This window comes from Larimichthys crocea, unplaced genomic scaffold (genome assembly GCF_000972845.2).
Source record: "Larimichthys crocea isolate SSNF unplaced genomic scaffold, L_crocea_2.0 scaffold288, whole genome shotgun sequence".
NCBI classification, from domain to species: Eukaryota; Metazoa; Chordata; class Actinopteri; family Sciaenidae; genus Larimichthys; species Larimichthys crocea.
Genome location: NW_020853787.1, coordinates 209,864 through 237,023, shown reverse-complemented (window position 1 = coordinate 237,023; position 27,160 = coordinate 209,864). Strand labels below are relative to the sequence as shown.

The following is a 27,160-nucleotide window of genomic DNA, read 5'->3' as shown; positions in this document are numbered from 1 at the left end:
TCAGGAGGTGTCTAAGGAGTGTTTTCTCCACAGTGCAGAAGACTAAAAAAAAAAAAAGGCGTTTTGTGGCATCTTTTTTGGTTTTTGGTTTTGCATCTTGAAGCTGGATTGTTAACATACATATGAGAGAGGGAGAGAGAGAGAGAGAGAGAGAGAGAGAGAGAGAGCATCAAGTCACCAGGACTGCCTCCACCATCCACAGACTGTAAGGTACAAGTGCCACAAGGAGACTATATTCCGCCAAAATAATGGATGGGACAAAGCCGGCCATGGAGTCCAACGCGGAGGAGACTCAAGACGAAGGACAGGAGAGCAAAGGTACGCTCAATGAGCCGCTGACATTTGCGCGTTTCTCTGTGTTTTTTTCCCTCCTCCTCTTTGGAGACGCTCGCGTCTGCGCCAGCCTGAGCGGTTTAACCTACTTGCAATGGCTTCTCGACACAATAGCGGTGCCTTTTTTTCCCCTCCCTCCTCTCCTCTTTGTGGCCTATTTGAGGGAGATTTTTTCATATAAAATAATAATAATAATAATAACAGATATCTCTTGTGCGGATTATCCGCACACCATGCGCAATTTGACGCCTCTCTCGGTTATTTTGCGCCTTTGAGGGGATTTGGAGGCTGATGGAGGAGAATAAGAGGGTGGGTGGGTTGATGAACGTGCACGGTGTGGTTTTATGGTGCATGTATTAATGCCAATTTGCTTCTTTCTTTCTTTCTTTATTTCTTTTTTTTTTTTTGCACATCGCTGCACCATCACGCGCTTATCTCTGCCTAATGAGCGGCGACGCTGTGCGCATTGTTCGGGTTCAGGTGTGGAGCAGCCGCTTCATGAGCCTCCACCTCCTCCCCACCCCAACACACACACACCTCCTCCACCCCTTCTTCCATCCACGGAGCCTCTCGGCGCTGCAACACATGAAGCCTGTGTTTTGTATGAATGCAGTAATGAGGTCGCTGCAAAAAAAAAAAGAGACGATGCACTTGGCGCAGATTGGACGGCGTGTGCGCCCGCATTCAATCCTGGCTCCATACATGATGACATAGTGATGGTACCCTGCATTTAAACGCCTCTACATGAGTGTTAGTGTGCACGCATGAGGAATTAAGATGCACACCAAAGCGCAGCCTCTAAATTAGATTTCATCCAAACTGTTGATTCTCTGCTGGATCTGTGTCTCCGTGCACACTGGATGTGACTGATTTGTTTTCGTTGTGGCTTGGTAGTAAAACCCGGACAACATGGCCACCCTGCCCATAGAAACGCACAGATTACACCCAGTCTGTCTTTATATTGCATGCAATCAGTGCAGAGTCAGCAGCAGTGTTGCAGCTGATCTGGCATGATGCCTCTTTGTTGCCCTGTTGGCTGTTTAAGAAGCCGGATAGTTGATACCAAGTCAGAGTGCACTGGGCCTGGAGGCGCTTTGTGCACACCTCACAGCAACATCCAGTGGTTCCACTTCTTCTTCTGCAGCGTTCTTTTACTTTCACATGTGCAGATGTGTTCAGACGAAGTGTTTGTGTTCCAAAAGTGAGTTTCAGCTTGTTACAGTTATTTTTGAAGCAAATATTCAAATTTCTAGTAACCGTGATGGGAGATGTTACGATTTTGGGATGTAAAATACAGATTTTTTAGCTTTATTGTTACTAAATGTTCCTATATTGGGAGCAAATCTTCATATTTTTTGGCTTTGGCGCTATAAATTGGCACAAAATGTTAAATTTTAGGTTGTAATATTCAGATTTTTAGCTCAAGTATTCCAAAATGTTTCAAATGTTTCACTCCAACATCACAAAGTTATATTTACTTTTTCGGATTCTGAGGCTTCAAACATCCTCCTTTCTTAAAAACATCGACATTCCCTCAGTGAAATGTTGCTGGGTCACGGTCGGTCCATGACGTAAGGTGCAGAAGAGTCGGGCGTCCCTCAGCAGTGATGTTTTATGAAGACATTACATCATCATCTCCTGAGGCGTGCTGCTACGCATACAGGCCACTGTCCAATGAGAGTCTTCATCATGCGACTTCAAGTGTGAGTGTGTGGGCGCATGTGTTTGAAGACCCTGAAGATAGTTCGGACATATTTATAGTTTGCAATTAACCCTTTGGATTTCTTAATCACCATTTTGTGTTGAAGTCATCGTGGTAGTTCCACTTCTGCAACCTGGACTGCTCTGTGCTCCAGGTGTGATGTTGCGCAACCGAGTCCACCCACACAAGCTACAGAAATAGAGCAAGGCTTGGGAGGATGGCCTATTTGTTGGCGTAATCATTTGTGTGTGTTTGCCTTTAAACATCTGGAACGTGACCACGAGCTTATAACATCTGTTAAGAAGCTGATGATTTACAGTGGGAGCAAGAAGCTGTCATGTTAGGGGCTTGTGCTGGTGTGTGCCAGCGCTGCCTCGTTTCCGATTCACAAAGCAGATGTACGGAAGTGTTGGAAGAAATATTAAAGTCAGAACTCCTGGATGTGACAATCAAACACTTTGTATAAAATCATCCAGCAGAGAATAATCTTGGATTAACTGCAACATCTGAACACAAGAATGGTTGTTTTAGCTTCATATCTAATAAAAATCTGATAATAATAATGTTCATTTCAGTTGGTTTTATTTATTGGTCAAGTTCAAAGTCACCAGCTTTATAAGCTATTGGTGTTAATCCAATATTTAATGGCGAAACATGAAAAAAAAACTTTATTTATGCAGCATTTTATGGGACTTCGTACAGAATGAAGTATTTGAAATGACAGACCTTTGGAACACTGCAGTATATCATGGCAAAAACTTTATTTTAAGGCACTCATGATATTTTCATGTCAGTTATATGACAGAACAGATGAAAAAGCATGATATTAGAATATTACGGTAAAATTCTGGTAACCACAGGTGACAGTTTTTTACCGTAAAAACATTTTTTTACAACGATATGCTACAGTACTCAGTACAGTTTAGCTACAGAGACCAAAACTGTTTTTTGTACCAGGCTGTAAACATGTTTATATCTGCTGTGAAACATGGAGACTTATGGAGACTGACTCACTTCTGGAGCCAGCCTCAAGTGGACGATTGAGGAACTGCAGCTTTTTGTGTATGGCCACTTTCACTTCACGGCCACGAAGGTTGTCAGTTAAACGTGTTAAATATCATGAAGAAATGGGACTGGACCCGTCACGTTATGCCGATTGGCTATGACTACATTAGCTACCTTAATTAGGGTCCGTGCTCTTGATTGCAGCGTCTCTGCATGACATTGAGCGGAGAGTAATTACAAACTGGGAATGAACATAGAACACAGGCAGGGTTTGTAATCCGAGGGACGGGTGGCGTCCTATAATCTCTCTTCATGTGTGTAGAGGTGATCAGGACTCGGATAACTAGCCATGAACGCTCCATGAGCTGCGATTATATCTGATTTCGTTAGTATAAAAGTTTGATTAGATGCTTTATTTTTACCTTTAAAGTGCATTTCAGGTTCCTCTCCCTGCGTCCACCTGTCCTGTTGTAAATGATTGGCCTGTTCGCACTCTCCTTCCCGCTCTCAGTGTGCACGTCTTACATAATGCATCGCTGGCTCGCCGCCTTTCATTATGATGTTCAGATCACAACCGTAAGAGATTACATCACCGTCTGGAGGGGTGCAGGTTCTGTTGAATTTTCTGCTGCAGCCTCTGAAGCACAAAGAGAGCTCCCGTTAATCTGCCTGTCAAGTTTTTTAAGACCTGCGATGTCTGACCTGAGCGGACGAGGACGTTAAGACACATCAGATGTTTTCAGATAATAAAAAAAAAAACACCTGGAAAGCTGGAAATCAAGTAAAGGCGGTCAATGCTGAAAAAAGGTCGTTTTTGTTTTGTATTGCCAGGAAGTAGATTGCGACCAGTTGCTAGGCGACCACAGGAAATTACACTTCAGTTTTTGTACAGATTAAAGAGACAAGATATGTGATATTAATTAATTAATAAGTAAGTTTTAGAGGTGCTGATACGTGGATTTTGTTGCCTTTGGACAGAGCCAGGCTAGCTGTTCCCCCTGTTTCCAGTGTTTATGCTAAGCTAAGCTAAGCTAAGCTAACTAGCTATCTTCATATTATGAATTATACATATTATATATGAAGTGTGGTATCAATCTTCTCGTCAAACTCTCAGCAAGAAAGCAGATAAGTTCATTTTAACTGCATTTTATGATCAAATCGAATATGGTCACATTTTTACACATATTGGCAGTAATTTTAAGATTTAGAGGTCGGTTGCTGTTGCTTTTTACACCATAAGACTACACAGTTTCTGTAAAATACTTCTTAGTTGTTTGAATTCATTGCTATATCTCACATACAGTCGAGGCCTTGAATCTAAAGGCCAACCCGTGTTTGATGATGGAGCTGGACTGGTGACATTTAGTTTGTGTCGCTGGTAAATATTGGACAGGTTCCCTTTCGTCGCCTTCCTGACATTACAGTAGATCAAGCATAACTTGTTTTCTGTTAAATAAAACATTTATGGATCATCACTGCTGCTAAATATTACAGCGCTGGTGACTCTTTTCTCTCACACACTCCCACATACACTTTTAATATGTAGACTCCATCTACCTACTTGACTTTGCTACACATTACCACCTCTCACTCTCCTGTTTTAGCTCCTCATGGCAGTTTTTCAATGACAATATGAAGAAAGGCTCCCACACAGTAGATTGATGCTCCCATAAAAAGATTATCGAGTGAAACAAAGCAACAAATCGGAGCCATAATCGAGCCGCCAATGGAAAGTTTAAGGACAGAGAGAGACTAAAATCGGCAAAGACGTGTGAATGAACCCTGGTTGCACAAACAAGCCATCTGTCTGTGACAGCACCTGTCATCTTAATCTTAATCCTGCATAACTTTAAGCCTTAATATAATGTGAACAGGTGAGTTGTATATAAATTCACCCTCAGTACAGTTGTCATGAACGGGGAAATTAGCTACAGAGACCAAAACTGTTTTTTGTACCAGGCTGTAAACATGTTTATTTCTGCTGTGAAACATGGGGACTTATGGAGACTGACTCACTTCTGGAGCCAGCCTCAAGTGGACGATTGAGGAACTGCAGTTTGGTAGCATACATGTTTATTGAACCTTGATGATGAGCAGTGAAAGTGAATGAAGTCAGTGAGGCTGTAAAAACCAAAACAACAAGCTGAAAGACGCTAAAAGAGTCCAGCAAAACGGTGTGCTATCACACACACATCCATGCACACACACACACACATACACACCCTCTCACCCCGGAGGTGTGTGAGGTTGTGGGAGCATGTGAAAGCCGTCACACTGGGAGAGACTCATGTGTTCCTCATTTGAAGCTGTTTGCCCAAAGCATGCTGTCAGCCTCCATCTGGATATGTGTGTTTGAGTGTTCGTGTGTGTGTGTGTGTCAGGGTCGGTGTGTGTGTGCTTTTATTTGTTTACGTGTCAATGACCAGGAGTGGTTCAGGGGAATGTCTGTCGGTGCTTTGTACTGAAGGAAAATCTCTATTTATGCAATTGTGGGCGGGTCTGTGTGGTACGCCGTGGTGTTCATACTCAGCCCTCTCAGTCCACACACTGCGGTCACTTTATATTTAAATGTGCTTACATGTTCAACAGAACAAGCAGAAGTCAAGGCGGATGTATCGTTGAGATTTTAAAATTGCTTTTGTGTCTCTTACCTTAAAAACAAACCGCCTACCGTGGCATTTGTATGTAGCATTTAGCTTTAATGAAGGTGAAATTGGACTTTAATCTGTCACTTTATACTTTGAAATCTGATTGGAGCGTCCAGACTGAGACACATCCAGAGAAATTCAATTGGCATCGCGTTTCAAACCACCTCCGATTGTGGCTTTGATTTGATTTGTAAAAAAAATGCATTTCATGGTTTTCTTTTCTTGTTTTGTTGACCAGACTTAGGCCATATTTAAAGTTTGCAACCATCAGCTAACACTGGCCATCATTACGTTTGATTCATTGAGAACAAAAGTAAATAAGAAGCAACAGATTACAACAATTTGCACGTATAAAACAGTAATATCACGGCACTGCGTCTATGTTTGAAGCCCAGTCTGCAGTGGGTATATGAATAGCAGCAAGTGGCAGGTTGGCGCAGCATGCCTTGTTCCTGAGCAATGCCAACCTCCTCTGGCCTTCCTCCATCGCCCACTGATGCCCAATCTGCTCCTCTCATCCAGAGCCCATAAAACGCCTGATGCCAATTAGCACTCGTCATCGTCAGTCATCTTAAATGACCGGGCCTGTATGATGAGCAGGTCGGTCTGTGTGTGAGTCTGCTTAAAGTTTTGATGTTTAGCTACTGGAAAGTGAATCTCCATAATCACATCAGGTGGAGGCGGGTGGAGCGGAGGGCCACCGACTCCTCTGACATCTCAGGGAAAGTGACATTAGCCAAGTTGGTTGCGTAACTGCCGACCCATTCAGTCCGGCGGCACGGCACTTTGGGGCCAGAGGGGCCGTTTTACATTTTGGTGGAACAGCACCCGAACTAATAGCGTTCACTACGCTCCACTGAGCCGACAGACGGCAGCTCAGGACAGGTGATTGTGCTCCGAAAGGGAAAAGATTAGAAGCAAGAGCGAGTTTTCACACTGTGTGTGGGCGGTCAGTGGACTATCTGCCATCTCTGTTTAAGTCAAGCCACAGCGAGGCACTTTCACACGAACCCTTTAGATATTCTAACAACAAATACAGCTCTCTTGCATCATATTGTGTGATAGCACACTGCAAATTATGAGATTGAAGAAGATAAACCAGAGTTCATAAACTGTCTTAAAGACTTGAGCACCTATTTAAATATATGGAAGGTAATTTCAACAAATAAGATAAGCCAAAACCAAAATGCTAAGTTTCTATCTCGTAATTTTGACGTGGTGTAAATTAGAGAAGAGTCATATCAGTAACACAGTCGAAGTCAAAGGTCAATGGTCAGGAAGGAAGAAAGTGTTCAGCAGCCTCTGATGTCTTATGCTGTATTATTTATTGACGCTTGGCCAAGGAGAATTAGAGACACTCTCAAAGTTCATCAGAAGTGCCTGAGTCGGTCTCACATTCTGCCCAACTCATCCTGGTGGATCGACTTTAAACCCCAAGATAACACCACAAATACTACACGCCCAGAATTAGTCACAGAGAATGTGTTTACCCATGGAGGTGTTATTGTCAGCATATTCTAGTCTGGAGACACAGATGTCTGTTTACACAGATTAGAAGCTATCTATTATGTCTATGAAGGCAGCAACAGGTCTCTTCAACCCCGGCCACCACTGTGTTGAGATATGGTGGCACCCAGTCAAAGACAAACAATTAAAACTGCCGAGGACCTCAAGGCTCACACGTGACCATGTGTGGCCTAAGGATAGAAAATTCCATAACAAACATTATCCACATATCTAAATGTTGCAAACATTATCTAACATTAGCCGCATATTGAAGCATTGCTATCTTTTTTCTGACATGCTTAAATGTAGCTTAATTTCCGTGTTTTCTTATATTATATGTCATACTTAAATTTACTGAAACATAATGATGGTTCAGATGCAAACAAGCTGACTGTAATTTGCACCACATGAATAGCTTGTGTGCGTTTCATTGACTATGTGAGTATCCACTCGCATATAAAGAGAAAGATGGAGGGAGGCAACATTCAGCAATTCAACGGGATAAAAGTATCGATCACGCAGCAGAACGGGATTTGAGGGCCGTGCAGTCCATCATGCTCAGTTACGCCTGGCCAGATGCTGACCTTGTGGTGTTCATAATGCCGCATAACCAGCCAAGGTTTTCTCACAAACAGAAGATTAGGGTCAGCTATGTTCTGTGGGGAAAAAATAAAACAGCTCTCTGGTCGGTGATGGCGGTTGGCATCATCCTCTTACCTGGTACAGAGCATATTGTGTCCTCTTGGTCACCAGGGCAAACAAGCCGATTACTGAAAACAATTGGTTTGATAAATGTGTCAGCGATCAGGTGAATGTGTGTCGAGATGAGGAAGGAGGTTTTAAAGAGATTAATTACTAGTTTTTAAAAGATTAATTCCTGTTTATAGCAACATCAGTCTTACTTTCTTTACTTTCCTATCTGTATCATAGACTGTATAAAACATGGACGTCGTATCCATGACATACCTTCAGGTTTCTACAGAGCCGTTGTGAAGCTCACAGTATTTATAACCATAAAAGCCAACAATAGCCACAACTTTTCTAACATTGGCCATCAAAACTTTGCTAACAAATGTTCCCAGATTTAAGCTCCCAAATAATAAAAACAATGAGAAAAACTACAAAAAAAACAAGACCCAAGTTGAACTGAAGTGGAAGTATTCTTTGAGGACATGCAGATTTGTTTTTAACTTGTGGTTTTGATGTTCTCTCGTGATTCTTTTAAAAGGCTTTCATAAAAGCTCAGAGGAGCATTTTATCCTTCAGCTCAAGTGGAAAGACGGAAGAGGTTATGAGTTGTTGTTGTGACTTTTGTTCTGCCATCAAACAGATGGGACTTCATCATCACAGTCATCCACCCTCCCTCCCTCCATCTCCTTCACTTTCCCACACCATACTACCCATTTTTCTCTCTTTCTCCGAGGTCCTGCTCAGCTCTTGTGGGAAATTGCCCCATAATGAATACAGCACGTCTAAATTGGAGTACAGCCGCAGGCAAAGGACCAGACCGGCCGCTGAAATATTCACCAAGCTTTATTAACACAGCGATATTCCTGGCAGATGTACTGCGCGTACGAACAGTTGGCCGTAATCATGCTGTGCCACTGGGTTGTACAGTTTGTTGAGACATACAGCGCACAAATCAGGGGGACATTGTCTAAAGATGACAGACAAAAACTGTACAAACGTCATGTATGTGAGGCGAACGCTCATCATTTCATGGCGTGGGCGTCAGGTGATTGACAGGAAGCAGAGAATAATCACAAAGCATGTGACAACTTCTGTCTCCGACCGTGTGAGCGTCCAATCAAAGAGCCTCTCCTGTTCAATTAGAAGACAAATGCAGGTTTTGTATTGACTGTGAGGATTATCTGAAGAAGACGATGAATAAACATGAGGACGCTTGGACAAAGACGTCATTTTTCTTCATATTCGTGCAGCTGCGCAGCAGTAATGTTACATAATGTCATTGCAACTGCGTCACGTCATCACGTTGGAGCTGTACCAAGTAGATTTTGGTGAAATTAAAGCCGCTAAAATCAATGTTTGAATGTGAAACAGCGATAAACCGACACTGCGGTTCCCTACAGCGCTACTAAACCATTTTAGCGTCTTTCAGCTTGTTGTTTTTGTTTGACAGCCCGCAACTTAACCGACATCAGCGTTGTTTTCAACAAAAGAACCTACTGTATGCTTTTTAGCAGCTATAGAGCCACGTATTTCCCTCATAGGGCTGGTGGAGACCAAAAACAGAGCAACTTTTTGGGTGATAACCAATAGCCACCTCACACTGAGCTTCACGAATACGGTGTCCATGTTTTATACAGTCTATGGTCGTGTATCAATGATCAATGCATCACTGCCTGTTGTATTATCAGTTCTTCTTGTTGTTCTTGTTGACCCACTTCCCCCAAACCGAACCGGCAGAATACGTTGTACGTTTTTTCTTGTTTTACACACCTTTGTCTCTATTCAGCACCAATCTGAAGGTTGTAACTCAGGTTACATCACTCCACATCAGTCAAAGCGAAGGACTCACTACGCTACAGCAGAACTGGGTCGTGGGTAACGCGTTGCTATGGCAACTGCTATTCGCCGGGCCCTGGGGCCGAGAGCTGCTTTTTTTTTTTTCCTGCTTACACTCTTTCTCCTCGGCTCTCGCTCTGCCTCTTCCTTCACCTTCGTCTTCCTCTTCTCTTTGTTTCTCTCGCTCGCTTTCTATCGATCTCTCGCTGCTCCATTCACCTCTGCTTTCCCTTTTTCCTCTCTCGTAGTAACTCCTCGGCTAATACCATATTTCCTTTCTTTCTTTGTCTTTCTTCTCTGTCTTTGTCCTGCAGGACGCTGCGGTGCTTTTGGATACGGTACAAGCTTTAACAGCAGGAGATGTTAATCCTTAATTGCAGCTCTCGTCTGTCAAATTATTTGAACAGAAATCTTTGTGTTCCCTTCATAATCGAAGAAATGTTCCCACAGCCTGATGCGGTCGTCCTTGGGCCGAGACTGTCGAGGTGATATACGATGACATTGTAGCGGCGGCGTAACATATTGTCTAAGCGATTAACTCCGGTTGGCTCGGTGTATGTACAGCGTGAGCACTCAGTCATATTTCAACAAGAAGACGAGCTGAGATTCAGCGAGGTATAAAACGAGAGCGATGGGCCGGGCCTCGGTGTGTCACCTAAATCCCACTCTAATGAATAGACCATTGATTTCCATTAGGGCCGGCTCGAGCTGACCACTCCGGCCTGTCTGTTTCCCATTAGCGCACTTTAAAAACTGAGGCTGAAAAACAGTTGTAGCCACAGGCGGAGCAGATTAGAGAGGGGGAGGCCGCTCGGTGGTTAAAAGAAACCTAGAGCTGCATGAGAAGAAGATGGAGTTAATATGAGGTTCAAAAAAGATAAAGATAAGATCGACTGATCCCACATCGAGGTGCTCCCTACGTTAGCCTGGTTAGTGCCGTTATAGCTCCTCCATCTTTTTGGGGAGTAGTCCGGTCTTAAGTCAAAGTAAAGTAAAGGGGACATATTATAAAAAAAATATGTCTTCTGCACTAATATTTTTGAATTTGGGTTGCGTACAAACATGTTAAAAACAACAACCGCCTCCATTTTGCGTGAGCTGCTGCCAACCACAGCTGTTCAACACACGGTTCAGATTTTGAGCCCCTAGTGACATCACTAACAGGCTCATTAACATATTCCAGTACCACCCTAAAAGGTTACCACAAACTAACGCTAACAGCTATTTAATGCCTCGTATCAGCTTTATTTACTCCGTGATGTACGCTGATAACGTAGTAACAGCAGTAGTTTGTCTGGACTGTAGTTTAAACATATACGGTTGTAACAGTAACATCAGTCGTTTTTCTCCCAGTGCTACTTGACTACTCAACTGTTGTTGTCATGGTAGCCTGTCGCCGGGCGGAATGAGCCAGCAGCTCATTAGCATTTAAAGGGACAGACACTTGAAAATGTGCCATCTGAGCACTGAGCGCTACAGACAGGGTACAGAGAGAGCTGCTGTGTTTGATCCGTGAGGGATTTTGACGAAAGGATTTCACAGACATGTCAGTAAGACACCTGGGAACTGTGTGAACTTGTGGAAAAGGGGTATAATATGTCCCCTTTATTAAAAGGACACTTTGAAAGGAGCTACAAAGTCCACGAATGTCGAGATAACGTCACCTGGGAACTCTTGATCTGCACCTGAAAAATCAGGATTATCACCTCAACCTGGCAGCTTTTATTCTCCTCTCTCAATGAAAAACAACAGGAGGACTAAGTGTTGAATTTGACTTTTTATAGCAGCTTTTAACAGCCTCACAAGTTGTCAGCGAGTCCATTGCAGCCCCCTCGCCCCCCTCCCGAGCCGTGGCTTGTTTCTTGGCTCAAGATTTTTCAGAGCTGTCTCTCCTTATCAGGTCCACCTCTCCATCAGCCCGCTTCCTTCATTAACATTAATAGGATTTGGATCTATTATGCAACAGGCCTCCGCGCAGTTACACAACGGCAACCCTCGCGTCGTAGATTTATGGCTCTGGTTTTTATTCACCCAGACAGAGGAGGGATTTTTTAAAAATGTGCCGCCACATGACACCGCAGTGAAGTCACAAACTCAAGCCTTTCAAGCCATTAAACACCACAAGATGTTCGCTAATAATGGTAAATCAGAAATAATATGAATAAAGTTGCAAACTTTGAGGTCGTGTAGTCACTAAAATAGCCAAATTTTGTGGAAGTTTTGTGAGTTATGTCATTTCTTTTAACTTGCTGTGCTGTGAAAAAGGTAATCCATCGTTCCACACTCAAAAACTGCAGTTCCTCTAACGTCCACTTGAGGCTGGCTCCAGAAGTGAGTCAGTCTCCATAAGTCCCCATGTTTCACAGCAGAAATAAACATGTTTACAGCCTGGTACAAAAAACAGTTTTGGTCTCTGTAGCTAATTTCCCCGTTCATGACAACTGTACTGAGGGTGAATTTATATACAACTCACCTGTTCACATTATATTAAGGCTTAAAGTTATGCAGGATTAAGAGCGTGGATGCTTTGTTTGACAGGTGGGTGTTGTCACAGATGGCTTATTTGATCAACCAGACGTCATTTTGCAGATAATGTACGTCTTTGTCTTAGCCTGGAGGCGGAAGAAGCAGTACATCCAACATGGCAATGACCAGCAAGTTGAATGTTTGTTGGCAAAATGGCATCCAAAATCATGAACGTCAACATAGCGGTGGTGCCACAGGAAAAGTCAGTGGATCACCTGAATGTCTATAGATAATATATAGACAGATGATTGGACTATGGTCAGTCGCGTGTTCAAGGCTCCACAAATGTCCGACAAACATCTGAACATGAAATAACGACGCTTTGGAGTTGCCAATTGGAGCATGTTGTCATGGAAACAAGCAAAGTGGCACACACAGACACAAGAGAGTTCATTTTTTCGCAGAGTTACTTCCTGCTTTACTGCTGCCGGAGGAGCTATTTTTAACGGTTGTTATGTAAGATACGACTCTTGTGCTCGACACAATGTGTTATTTTCCCTCCTTTTCATCCCTCTTGAGCTGTGATGGGAGCAGAAAGCAACGCACCTCCTCGCAAACTGTATGCCGTGTAGCTGCCGTGTGTGCGACTCCTTCGGGAAGCTGCCACAGTTAATGGAAGACAAATTTACTAATTCATCGTCATGATTGTGTAGAAGTATGAAAATATATGTAGGTTTAAAACCAGAGGGTTGGTACTGGACAGTTGTGGGGATGATAGATTTTCCCGTCCCACCTTTGGCTTTGGGTAGTGACCGAAGTGAATGTGGCCGAGTGAGGAGCTCGGACATCCAGAAGGAGCTTGGAGAAGAGTAGTAATAGGAACCAGCTGATTTCAGATCTTTGGAGATGTTCAGGGTGACCCTGAGGCGGACCCAGGACCTGCTGGAGGGACTTCATATCCCATCTAGCCTGGGAACGCCTCAGGATCCTCCAGGAGGAGCTGGAATCCGACCTGACCCCGGATCAGCTGAAGACATCCGTAGTATTTTCGAAGCACGGCTCAAAACAAGTCATTTATTATTTAAATTATTTATTTAGGTCATGAGTTATTCATGCAGTACGGTTCGCAGAAAGAAACAAAAAACCCACTTCTTTATGTTTCTTTAAAGACAAAGGGGAGATGTGGGCATGCAATATTCAACACTGCCAGCTGAGCTCAAAGTGAAGGCACGCCGACTGTGAAAGATGCCGTGTGATTAGGGTTCTTCTCTTGTGGACTCGCAGTGTGACAGTATGAACATCCATGCAGAATTTCTGCACGTGAGCAGTGAGCGCGAGGCCGTCGAGTGTTGCACTGAGTGTCATCATCGAGGCCGATCGAGTTCATGAGGCGTCATGTCGCAGTACTTTGCTTGTTCTTGTACAGTTTTATACCATCGGTGAATTAACCCTGCTCTCTCCGTCTCCCCCTACAGGATGCTTCGAGTGCTGCATCAAGTGTCTGGGCGGGGTGCCCTACGCATCCCTGGTGGCCACCATCCTCTGCTTCTCGGGCGTGGCTCTGTTCTGCGGATGCGGCCACGTGGCACTGACCAGCACCCTGACCATGCTGGAGAACCACTTCTCCAGGGTCAGCAGCGACCACGCCACCCTCGCCTTGGTGTAAGTCGGCTCGCCCGTTACACCGTTCGTTATCAATGAAATCGAGGGGGCAGAGCACTCAAACATGTGATGGATTAATGTTTAAGTTTTCAGGAAGACTAAAGCAGCATAATGCGCTGATAATTTCTTGAGCAGATGAATCATTGATGAGCTCTTGGCACCATTAATAGTCTCAGTAGAAAGCTTTGGAACAGCAGTGAATAAACTACCCCTGCAGTTATTAAATCTGTCGAGCAGAGCCACCCACATTATCTGCCGTGATTCAGAATACCCTAAAACTAGAAACTCGAGTGGGCACTAACACAAAGAGTTTAGATAGTCTGAAAAAAAGGGAAGTAAATCTATAATAACTCCAATCAGAGGCGTCATCTGTTAAATAAGTTTATAGATACAATTATTGTGGCTTTGTGCAGCTCTAAAACTTCGATTTTTAACATTCTTCATGTGCATGTGTTCAGGATCCAGATCTTTCAGTACATCATCTACGGCATCGCCTCCTTCTTCTTCGTCTACGCCATTATCCTGCTCGCTGAGGGCTTTTACACCACCAGCGCCATCAAGAAGGAGCTCCAGAGTGACTTCAAGACGACCGTCTGTGGACGCTGCATTACTGCCTTTGTATGTCGACACACACACAAGCAAGCAGCTGCTGCAAATCATCACACCCACTGACCCAGTTATGAATTAAAGCCTCTAAACGAGATTTTAATTACTTTGATGTGTATTTTATAATGTTCCTGCTTAAAATAGTGTTGACAGGCTTAGAAAGAAAGAACACAGGACACTCATTCATAATGCTTCACAAGCCGGGACATCATGAAAAGTGTTGTGGACACACAAAATGAAGATAGATATAGACGCATGCACTCATCCCACTCGAGCCCTTGAGGGTAGCTCTGGCACAGTTCGTCCTTTCTAGCCTCATTAGTCTAATTGCAGTAGATGTCCAGTATCATTTGCTCAAACACGGACTCTGAATGCAAATGTGCGGAGTAATATTAACCTATTTCCTTTAATGCAACTTCTTTTCACCCCTCTCTCCTCTCCTCAGTTCATGTTCCTGACCTACATCCTCGCTCTGGCCTTCCTCGCCATTTTCGGCTTCACGGGGATCCCCGTTTTCCTCTTTTTCAACATGTGGACTACCTGCGCTGCCATGAGGTCTCCTGACGCCAACATCACCTCGCCTGACTCCATCTGTGTGGACGTCAGGCAGTACGGTGAGTTGAACCACCGACAGTCATTGAGTTTGTCACATTTAGTCACAAGCAGTGTTGTCTCAGCTCATCCTCGAGCCTTCTTTTATAGCTTTGCTCCTTTGTCTTGTTTCTGCACACCTGATCTAATTAAGGCACTTTAATTGAGGCTTAATTGGATCAGGTGTGCAGGAGCAGAGAGGTAGACCTTGATATCACAGTTTTATAACTTGTCAGCTAAACACACAATCAGTCCAAAGATTTACTGTTTACTTTAAAAGCAGCTGCCAAAGCATAACCTAAAAGAACAAAAACCACATATTCATAGGCAACGTGTTGCACATCCCTCAGGTATTTTTATTTGCAGCTGAAGTAGAAAGGATCTGACTGCACGCTGTGTTATGACTTCAAAGTTTAAGAGAAGTTCCCCTGATCAAGGCAAGAGAGAGCTCAGACATGCCAACTAGACTCAGCAATAAAAACCTTTTACTTGCTAATAAAAGAACATCCTGGAGCTTCTCACACTGTTTTCACACATGCAGCCCAGGCCTTTACCTACAGGGTAGCAAAAAACAAACAGCCATCATTAGCTGTCATCAGTTATTGGGCATATCCCTCTAAAGTTAACGAACATTATCCATGAGCTACTGGCCTTATTTTGTCTAATGTTATCCAGCATTTGCATCATAAAGGATGCTTTTCCTCACAGATTTATCTGCGGTTTGCTTTAAATGTCATTTTCTATACAGGAAGAGGTAAAAAAAAAAAAAATAATACATTTAGATTATTGAAAGCCTGATTGGATCTGCCCTTATACCCTCTCCTGTGATTGCATATGTGATTATCTGTTTTATGGCCTAATGTACAGTATGTGACCCACATTTCAGGGACAGCTGGCCCGCTTTACAAAGCAGGATGAGGATCACATATGCTTCATTGGCAGTCGCACTGTACGACACTGTATGAAATATTGAGCCCAATTACTGGCACACATCAAATTATAATCAGCTGTTCAGGAGCTGCAGTCGATGTTTTGGTGACTTTCTCATTAAAAAGCTCTTTATGATGATAATATTAATAAAATAATAATAAGCTGTGAGTTTCTTTTAATCTTTATCCGAGTCTAATTCATAATGCCTTCAATCATTCAGTCCCGGGGGAGGAGAAAGCTTCTTGTCTCAGATGAGACAGTCCTGTGATGTTTTATCTCTCTGATCCCGTAGGTATTATTCCCTGGAACGCCACACCGGGAAAAGCTTGTGGAGCCACACTGGGAGACATCTGTAACACCAGCGAGGTGAGGGCACACTAACCTGACCTTTTCCTCTCTCTCTCTCGTTTATATTTCATCGTTCCTTCCCGTCACTCATCCTCTGTTTTCTTCTCCCGTCCACAGTTCTACCTGTCCTACCACCTCTACATCGTCGCGTTCGCCGGCGCCGGTGCCACCGTCATCGCATTGGTAAGGCTGCTCCAACGCTGTGATCGCACATAATGATAATGCGCTTCTGAAAATATGCACGTTGCCATGGCGTGCTCGACTGTTGCCTAGCAACCCTCCCTCTCACGTTAATCAGCGTGTGGTCCAAACCCTGCACACCTGCCTCTTGCTGCGTGGTGTGGTGTGTAGACGGGGTCAGTGTGCTTTCCTCTGCAGTGGAGGCGGTCTGTTTTGTTTCATGTCCAGGGAAATGGTCCAGATATGATGTCAGCTCACCTGGAAGTGAGTGCTCTGTACTGTGACGATCTCCAGCTAACTCTGGAGGTTGAAAGAATAAAAGAAATACTGAGCAGTGTTTAAGAAGACGAGGAGAAGGAGTCAGGGCTAAAGGTTCTGCACCGGTTTGTTATGAGACCACCTAAAACAAGACCAAGACCAGAATGTATGGACACCAAGACAAGACCAATATTTTGAGGGTTTGAGACCGAGTCAAGACCAAGATCAAGGCAGGGCAAGACAGAGTCAAGACCAAGACTTTAAGGGTTTGGGACCAAGTAAAGACCAAGATCAGGGCAAGGCAAGACAGAGTCAAGACCAAGACTTTGAGGGTTTGAGACCGAGTCAAGACCAAGATCACGGCAGGGCAACACTGAGTCAAGACCAAGACTTTAAGGGTTTGAGACCAAGACCAAGCTTAAGGTAGTTAAGTCTTCTTTGTCTGAGACCAAGACTGAGTAAAACCTGCTAAATTACTATATCATTATTGTCATTAGAAAACTGTGTACCTGCTCAATTTCAATGTCTTTTTTTCCCGCGATTGTCTCCACTGAGCTACATTTCGAGGCAGTGCTGAATTCAGGTGAATTCACTGACGACTACTAATTGTGGAATCACCTGGCAGCAGCAGGAAACGATAAACCTTAACCAAACCACGACTTTGGGCCGTCACGCCAGTTAAACTTCAACAATGAAGCCAAAAATTCAATGATTTCATCCGCAATAGGATCAAATTTTTTCCAGCTGTCTTCAATTCATCAAGCAAGTGTCCGTGCTGTTATAAAATGAAACATCTCCGTCTCTCTTCAGATCCACTACCTGATGATTCTGTCGGCCAACTGGGCCTACCTGAAGAGTGCCGTCTCCACGCACGACTACCAGGACATCAAGACCAAGGATGACCAGGATCTGGAGGCCGAGGCGCGCTCCAAGGAGGGCCAGAACTCCTCCTCCTACTCATAAGGACAAGTGATCCTTTCCTGCCACCACCCATCTCCTCTCCACACCTCAACCTCCCCAAACCCTGCGACACCCAGCACCCACCCCCTTCCCTCAGTTAAAAACAAACCACCTCGGTCATGTTTGATAGCCTCCTAACCTCCAGACTCTCCATCCTCTTCCCTTCTGCGATGTTTATTAGAGAGCCGTGGGCTCCCACCAGAGGGGAAGAGAATAGAGGATCGGGAAGCAGGGGCAGGCCTAGACGGAGGTAGATGCTTCAGAACGGGGAGAGCTCGCCCCCGCCGGGGTCGTGCTCAGGTACGATACGATCAGTTCAGAAGCGTCACCTCCATAGTGCTTTTTGGGCGACGGCTCGTGAACGTGGCCCCCGGCTGTGATGGCCTCGCGCCCTGAGCCAGCACAGCCTCTCAACACACAACTCCTAAACAGCCTAAAAAAACATTGTTCACTGTCCGCTTCAGCCACAGGGAAGCCAGGCAGCGACCAACTTCCTTGGTTTTTTGGTGTTTTATATGCATATATATATATGAATATGAATATATTGTGCGAATGTGTATGAATGTTGTTGTTTTTTTTAATACTCTCTGAAAAGTATGCCAGGTATTATTATGATCTTTCTTCTTCTTCTTCTTTATCATAAGTTTTTTCTCCTTTACTTTTTTCCTCCATCTTAAACTTTTATTGCTAATGCTCAATACGTTGTTGCACTACTACAAAAAAAATAAAAAAAAATAAGGGAGGATGAAAATCCCTTAAAAACACAAAGCACCCCAGCACCCCTTTTCTTAAAACTTAAATCATGTTGTATCTCAAGGATTATTGTGCATTTACATGATCAGAGTTTATTTATCCGCCAACGTAGTAACCGTTAATTTACAACCAGAGGTGTAGCAAACTTTTATGGAAGGAACTGCTTTGGGAAATACACTTATTCGCATTTTTGTCAAGGATTAAATGAGTTTGCATGTTCGATATGAAGCTACAGCACATCTAAAGGTCACTAAATACAATTTTATATCTTGTTTGCTTAACGTGTACGAAAACTGCAACGTAAAAACAACAATTTGTGGCTTTACGGAGAGGTTACAAGCCAGACTATTCCATGGCTAGCACGGTAACTTTCTCCGCTAACCGTAACCTCTACATAAAACCACAACTTAATTTTTACACTTTGATTTTTGTCTGAATTAAACAAACAAGGTATATCATATCGAATTAATTTATGAGCTTGGTCTGTTGATTTTGTTTATTTTTTTGTAAAAAGCCAGGCGAGCTGTTTCCTTGTTTGAAGCGAAGCTAACCCAAGCTAACGCGCTGCTTGCGTTAGCTTGATATTTAACATGTAAACATGAAAGTGGTGTCGATCTTTTCACCAAACTCTCGGAAAGAAAGCGATTATCTGAGTATATCGTATTAATTTATGAGCTTGGTCTGTTGATTTTGTTTATTCTTTTGTAAAAAGCCAGGCGAGCTGTTTCCTTGTTTGAAGCGAAGCTAACCACAGCTAACGCGCTGCTTGCGTTAGCTTGATATTTAACGTACAAACATGAAAGTGGTGTCAACCTTTTTGCCAAACTCTCGGAAAGAAAGCGATTATCTGAGTATATCGTATTGATTTTTGAGCTTGGTCTGTTGATTTTGTTTATTTTATTATAAAAAGCCAGGCTAGCTGTTAAACTAACCCAAGCTAACATGCTGCTTGCGTTAGCTTGATATTTAACGTACAAACATGAAAGTGGTGTCAATCTTTTCGCCAAACTCTCGGAAAGAAAAGCAAATATGCGTATTTTCCAAAAATTACAAGACTATTCCGTTTAATGACCTTTACAGTTTTTGCTACAGTCATCACCAGCGGCAGCAGAAATCAAAGATAAATCAAGACACACACACACACACCTCAGGTATCAACCAAATCTGATTTTATCCAGTTCTTTTCCAAAGCTTCACCATCTAAACACTCTTAACTGGATTGGTACGCTGTCCTGTGTGAATTATACAGTAAAAAATATTCTCATTTTCCGAATGACGTTCACCTGTAAATAGCTGAATCACCCTATAAAAGATCGCGATTTACATCTCCCGCCCCAAAACGGGGGAGATGAACACAGTCAGTGTTTTGCCATGCTCTTATATTATTATTATTTTTCCACAGATATATGTAAATGTACCCTTTGAGATATGTGTTTAGCACTTGAATACTAGTTCTGCATTTGATATAATAATTGTAACGTAACATCTTAAATGATATGTCGTGAGAGGGATACAGTGCAGTCATGATATGATATGATGGATTGAGGTGCCTGTGACGTATACATTTCAAAATGTGAAACAAAAAAAAAACACACAAAAAAAAAAGGAAATTTTAATGTTTTATCAGTTTTAGGCAGCTGAGTTCTTCTTGTGATTCAGTAACGATTTTATTGAACTTCTTATTTTTTTTGGACGTCCAGCCAAATCTGTTTTTTATTTAATTTAATTTTTAAACGTCATGCCTCTCATAATGAGCCACAGAGACTGTTTTGGATGTTTACACTCTGGATATAAAACAAGTCAGGAATTTTCATACATTAATTTTATAATCAGATATTCTTTAATAATCATGAACTATATTCTATATTAATCATCACTGGTTAGTTTACCCTAATAGAAAAAAATACTACAAAAAAAAAAAAACACTGAAGAAGACAAATTTTTGAACTTCGATGAGATGAAGCATGTCAGTATCGTCCATGTGTGCAGCTGTCTATTCTGTATAAAAAAGGACTATATTGCCATGTGTGTTATGTTTGATAAATATACGTGCTTTGCCGGCAGGTTGATGTAAAGGCAAACTTCAATTTCCTATAAGACGATGCGTGTCAGGGTGTTGTTGTTTCCTCGTTATTTGCATGAAGGAGACATGACTGTGTCTTTGCAGTTTTTCAGGTGATGTGTAGTCAATTGTACTGACAACTATGGTAGGCGGTGTTTGCCCCCCTCCTCCACGCCCTATCCCTCCTCTCCACCCACTCTTTTGTAAAGAAAACTCCATTGTACTTTGATGGCATTGTAGTCCCTGTAGGTGTTTCATTATGGTTTTATTTTTTAAGTTGGAAATAGTTCTATGACTCCTCTATAGTGATGATTTTTGTAACCTTCTCTAGTAAAACCGATATTTTTTATTATCGTGACACCGTTGTCTCCTGTCTCGTTCTTGTGTTTGGGTCTCTTTCAATTTTTAATTGATAAAAAGATAATAAATAATATTGCTTTATAGCTTGAACTATTTATTATTTCCAAATATTAAATTTACTATAACATGCAAAACAGATATATTTACTAGAGTTAATGGACTAATCATTAACCTACCTAATCAATATATTTAACCTGAAAAACATATTTTTCTTATCATAAACTATTGTTTTTTTGCTTTTAATTAATAAAAGCTAGAAGAATCCAACATGTTTCTAAGGTCGGCTAGTGGATAAATGCTCTGGAGAACCTTTTTAGTAAAAAAATCTTTACAGTTACAATTTTTGATGCTTTGAAGAACAGTTTTATGTTTAATAATCTTTTTTCCCCCACTTAATTTACATATATATAACTTCTTTTTTTTTTTAAAGAAATCGACCCAATGTTGCATTTAAAATTCAATATTTTAATTCAAATTATTACATATTTCACCTTGAATGAACTCAAGGAACTCAAGAAATGCTATTTACACTGAATTCTGGGAAGATCTTCATAATAAATAGTTACCAGTAGTTAAAAGTTTCCTCTATGGCAAGACAAGCAACAAGTGTAATCAAGAGGTAACGTGCAACAGGTGAAGTTAAGTGACTTATTTTCTGCCTCCTGTGTAAACACACTTTTAACAATACGTCAAGTTTCAGGATGACGTTTATGTAATTATTTTGTGGTGGATTGACATTTATAAAAAAACGAAAACAGGATGTGATGTTAAAATACTTTAACACCATACAGATCCAAAATACACCTACACAGGTGATTTTTCTTTCTACCTGTCCTGAACTGTGTGGGCAGACTGACATTTCACTCATTCACCAGTTTTGTTGCTCTTTTTTACACACATCTATGTTTATAATGAATAAGATGAACCCACATTATCCCCCCCAAAGAAAAGATGACCAACCTGGACAATAAGCGAAGACACCTGTGTGCATCTCAAACTTTTGATACATGGGCACCACCATGTGGATGAAGAGGGCACTACACCTCCAAAACAAAAACTGATTTTCATCTCAAGTAGCTTCTTTTCTTCCAAAATATTTGAAACTACTCAATTTATTTAATCAAGTAATCAACCCTATAAAACTTAAACTCAAAGTTCTGAATATCATTCATTTTCTTACCAGAGAGGCGGCGGCATTGGCTGGATTTACTTCCAACATATGATCTGATTGTCTACAAACATTTCAGGTACTTTCATTTATGATGCGTGTCAACAGTTTGAGTTACAGATGGGGAAATTATTTGTGTTTTTAAGCCTTTAATAACTGACTTAGATTTGGCTGTTTTCAAATGGAAGTTTATTAAAATTACCCGTTGTGTGCTTTTTAGGAACAATGGGCACTAAATCACAATATTGTTGTTGAGTTTATCTGAGACTTCTCTTTTCTGGGGTAAAACGTCAAACCACAGCTGACCCTTGGTAGTTTCAAACAGTTTGGGTTTAGAGAACTGTTCCTTGTTTCGGTGACTTCCCTGAAGACAATCAGCCACTTGTATCCACCTCTGATACGTCGCTGACCAAAAATAAATCCATAAAGACACGCTGTATCATAAATTTCATTTATTAACTGTCCAATAGTGCTTTGTATAAATTAACACAAATACAGTCTGGATTAGAGTTGGTGGAATGGTTGTTGGAGAGTTTTGCGTCCCTTGTGTGGTGAAAATATGAAATATTGCCACAAAATTGTGTCTTAAAAAAAATATCTATCAATATTTGCTTACAGATCCTGATCAAAGGCTTATGTGAGGGTTTGGCTTACAGTAGTTTGTAACACAACTTCCTCTTTTAGCAGAGTCATAAACCACACTCAAACCCACACGGCCTGTGGCAAATGCAGAAGTATCACATGAGCTGCAGCTGGGAGTCACACCGAGACACGTTCAGCTCAGCAGCATGCCGGATCGGGGGGAGTCTTCCTCTGCAGGTCCACCGTGTTGGTGTGGATCAGGTGATCGGCTCTGTCATCCAATGCCAGAATGCGACGTATCGCCTCCTCAAAGGCCGATGCAACATTCGTAGCATCCTTGGCGCTTGTTTCAAAGTACGGGTGGCCACCATTCTCGCGGCACCACTGCCGCGCATCCTCCCCCGACACCTGCCGCTCGGGCACATCCAGTTTGTTGCCTAGCACCACAAAGGGGAAGTTGTCCGGGTCTTTCACATCGGCGTAATAAGCAAACTCCTTCTTCCAGTTGGACAGGTTGTGGAAGCTCTGCCCGTCTTCCACGCTGAAGGTGAGCAGGCAGCAGTCGGCGCCACGGTAGAAAGGCGTGCGGAGGCTTCGGAAACGCTCCTGACCCGCGGTGTCCCAGATCTGCAGGGTGACGAGGTGGCCGTCCACCTCCAGCTCCTTGTTGAGGAACTCCACACCGATGGTGTGGAAGAGGTGCGAGTCAAACTTGTTGGTGACGTAGCGGTTCATGAGCGATGACTTGCCAACGCCGCCATCACCCAGGAGGATCACTTTCAGGAGAGTGGTCTTGGACATCATGTTTGCAGTGAAATCTGATCTTGCTAGTTTGAAGTTTGGAGGTGGAAGTGGTTTCACCTGAGAAGCAACAAAACAAACTGTATAATAGCAGAACTGTATAAAAAAAGGTCAAATGTGTTGTTTTCAGTCTTTTTTAAAGTCTGTGTTAAGGCAATTCTTTTAAAACACATTAAACATGTTGGACAATAGTTGCTGCAAACATGTGAAAAGACTTTGAACGATATGTTACTGAAAAGTGGAATTAGAGGTTCAAACTGTTTTTCACCAGTTTTCAGTCTCAGGATTTTTGTGGGCGGTCCTTAAAGGGTGGCTCGATGACACGCTGAGGCCACCCTGAGCAGAGAGATAGAGATGAATTCATCTCAGTTCAGAGTGTTTCAAAGTTAGTCGTGTCATTTTCTGATACGTTTCAGTCGCTTCAAAAAGGCCGCTCGACTGCTCCCAAAAGTGGGCGTGGCTTCAGCACCTTTAGAGGACACGCCCCCAAAGTCCTGGAGCTGAGAATTCATTTTGACACCTAATTTCATAAACATGTCGATATTTTTAATCATTTAAATTTGGCTGGATGGTTAATAACACTTTCTTCTTTGATCTGACAAACTCAGAACAAATATTTTATTCTGACTTTACACGAACTTTAAACATTTTCTTCATCAAATGTGCATCACAATGTCCCAGAATTTGAGTTGATGTCTTCAGATTGTTCGTTTTGTCCAATCCAAAACTAAAAGATATTCAGTTTACAAGCTCAAATGTTCACAATAGAAGTGTGCATTCAAGTATGAGCAATTTGCTGCAACACATGTTGACTTTACTTGACATATTCAGATTGATACAGGTCTTTATCAGACTGTATGAAAATACTGCCTGCTAACACGACAGAACAACTTGTCCCGAGTCGTTTTATCCAGGAATGACTTTATTGATATTTCACCTTTACTCTCACAGATAAAGTCGTGCTTCAGATAAGAACAAACTGCTTTGCAATCAGCTTTCAATTACGCACTTCCCTGTAAACAGCCCGTTCTGAGCGGGTTCACACGTTCACTTGAACTGATTAAAGTCAGTCGACCAGCTAATCCTATTATAAACAGCCGCAGCCCACCCATTACACTTTGCGACTAATGAACTTCCTACACTGCGTGTAATATGTTATGCATGAAATGATCCGTGCTGTACGTCACATGGACACTGATCATAGGACCGCGGAGTCGCCCACAAGTTGTTGCAGCAACAACAACAGAGAAGATTTAAGTAATTTCTCACTGTTATATCAGAACACAGATGTCATTTTGTCATTTTGAGAGAGTATTTAAGGAGGTCACCCACTCACACAGGCCCAGCTGCAAAGAAAAGCGAGCGTTTAATCACATACCACACACTTCTTGCATACTTAACATACCAGTTTAAGCTAAATGGCATCCCAACCCACGCGCCAGAACAAATCTCTCAGATGAAAGTGGGAAATCTCACCGAGAGCAGGTTTAAATGGGAGGCGAGTTAAGATGGAGCACTGACCCTGACGCTGGCTGCCTTTAAATGAATGCTCCGCCAGAATCTACCTCTTGAAATGTGTTTGTCGCTGACTCCTTCAGCAGTAAACAGCAGATTCAGTCAGTTATAACGACGGCTCATATTCAAATCTCCACCGCTGATACGTGTGTTTGTTTTCTCCACAACATGGCACGACTCCCATGTCATGATACCAGCCTACAGAGGGTGAATATAATATTCAGAAGATACATTCTTTGTGGAGTATTCATTTTTTCCCCCAAAGCAAACTCACAGTTTCATTTTTTTTTTTTAAAAGCCAAACTTAGTATGACTGATTTATTTTTAGGGGTCATAAGGAAACTTCACAAATTGTTTCCAGTCCTGCAGATGTAGTTGTAAGTAGAGTTGCAGATGATTACCATCAGAAAAATGCCAGATATAATTCATTTTTATAACTACAGCTCAAGCACATGTCTTCAAAAGTCTTGTTTTTGTTCGAACAATGACAGTGTACAGTGAAAATTTGGCATTTTTACTTGAGAAATAACAAATGTTCTGTCAATCAACAAACTTTTATGAGAAGTCTGTAAAGATTTGGACTTGGTTTGTAAATCAACTCGTCTCCCATTTGAACCTGCTCTCTGTGAGATTTGTTCTGATCTGTAGATCTGTAATAAGTCCAGTTGGCTCAGATTTACCTCCTCTCAGAGAAAGATGACCTGGACGACTGAGAACCTTCACAGACTTCTTATAAAAGTTAGAAAAAGAGGATTAGTTATTAGGAGTATTTCTTCTTTAAATTCAGACTGTTGAGTTATATAATAAAACAACTATGGAAACTGCACTTGTGGAAATCTTTAAACAAACATTACATCAGTCTGTCGAGTTTAAAATATCATTTTATTGTCTAATTCAAATTTAGTTACTTTCCTAACTTGTATTTCCAAAAGCAATAACCACAGCTACTGTCAGTGTACATGCAGTCTGCAGCCAATTAGGATCAAATTGGACAAATCCGCTGCTTGTTAGGAAAAGTTCAAACATACGAATGAAGTTCAATGCTGGGATCTGACCCGACTGTAATGAACATTTTCAGCCCAAAAACTGAACAAAACTGGGTCAGTGATGTCTTTTAAAGCACAGACTGCTCTCTTGTCATTTAATCTGGAGAAATATTTAACATTTTACCAACATATGACACGATTTAAAGCAAGTCTGAACAAAATGTCCCCTGTTGGCTTCCCGGTGCCCGGGTGGTGAATGTGTAACGACACCTAAAGTCCACAGTTGAATAGGTTCACAAGTGCACATGCACACACTCACAGGAGTCATGTGCTTCATTCGGCTGGATGGCACTCTTTAAAGACATGATTTAAAGCTTCAATATGAATATCTGCATTCAGGAGCCAACATGCTGAATGAGCTGGTTAATCATTTGAGACACGAATAACAAAGTCAATAAGCGAGATTTATGGCATGCAGCATGATAACAGCAGCAGCTGTCAGGTGTTCAGGTATATCTTTGCAAACTTTCAGCTACAAACACAGATCATGTTTATACTTTAAAAATTATAATTATGCAGAAAAAAAATCTGATTTCCTTGGTTGTTTCTACCTCATTATACCCGGGTGCGGTTGCTGTTATTGCCTGTTTTCTATCTTTACTTTAACATTTGTGTTAGTTGTTGGGTTTTTTAGCACTTTTATTTAACATAATAACATGTATTAAAGGGCATAACATGCTGTGGGATAATAGAAACCCACAGAGTTAACTGTGATTCAAGTTATTGGTGCAAAACATCGATTTCAGCTGGCTGAACTTGACTTTTAGCAACTAAAAAACTGGCATACACTTTCTTTCATTAACATGGCTGCATGAATATGCCAAGAATCAAGTGTTTGTCCGATAATGGAATCCCACCCGTAAACCAGGGCTGTCCGATAATGGAAGCTTCTCTATATGCAGCTGTCCGATAATGGGCGCGCTGAACAGTTCACGCACTCGCCACTTTACGGAGCGATAAAAGCGACACAGAGTGAGATTTTTTTTTGTTTCGGTAACTGTACCTGTCTGTGTGGCGGTTACAGCCCGGCTCCTGCGGTTAAATCCCGCTCCTCCATCCCGGTAGAGAGTCGCTGTCAGTCGGTGACATGGCGCTCCGGCGTCCCCCTCCTGCTCTCTCTGCCTTGGCCCTCAGAGCGGCTGATGACGCTCA

General features: G+C 42.2%; 2 protein-coding genes across 2 annotated transcripts; one reads left to right on the top strand and one right to left on the bottom strand.

Annotated features, from left to right (window-relative positions):
• The first annotated feature begins 144 nt into the window (after window positions 1–144).
• On the top strand, window positions 145–18,893 carry LOC104935061 (neuronal membrane glycoprotein M6-b). Its single transcript, XM_010750850.3, has 7 exons — window positions 145–318; window positions 13,662–13,848; window positions 14,307–14,466; window positions 14,900–15,068; window positions 16,268–16,341; window positions 16,441–16,506; window positions 17,572–18,893. The coding sequence occupies exons 1-7, from the start codon at window positions 249–251 to the stop codon at window positions 17,722–17,724; spliced, it is 879 nt and encodes a 292-aa protein (XP_010749152.1). The 5' UTR covers window positions 145–248; the 3' UTR covers window positions 17,725–18,893.
• Window positions 18,894–22,499: 3,606 nt separating this feature from the next.
• Window positions 22,500–27,160, bottom strand: LOC104935060 (ras-related protein Rab-9A). The gene is made up of 2 exons (XM_010750849.3): window positions 27,012–27,160; window positions 22,500–23,507 (listed from the first exon to the last, which is right to left on the bottom strand). Exon 2 carries the CDS (start codon window positions 23,448–23,450, stop codon window positions 22,845–22,847), a length of 606 nt encoding a protein of 201 aa, XP_010749151.3. The 5' UTR covers window positions 23,451–23,507; window positions 27,012–27,160; the 3' UTR covers window positions 22,500–22,844.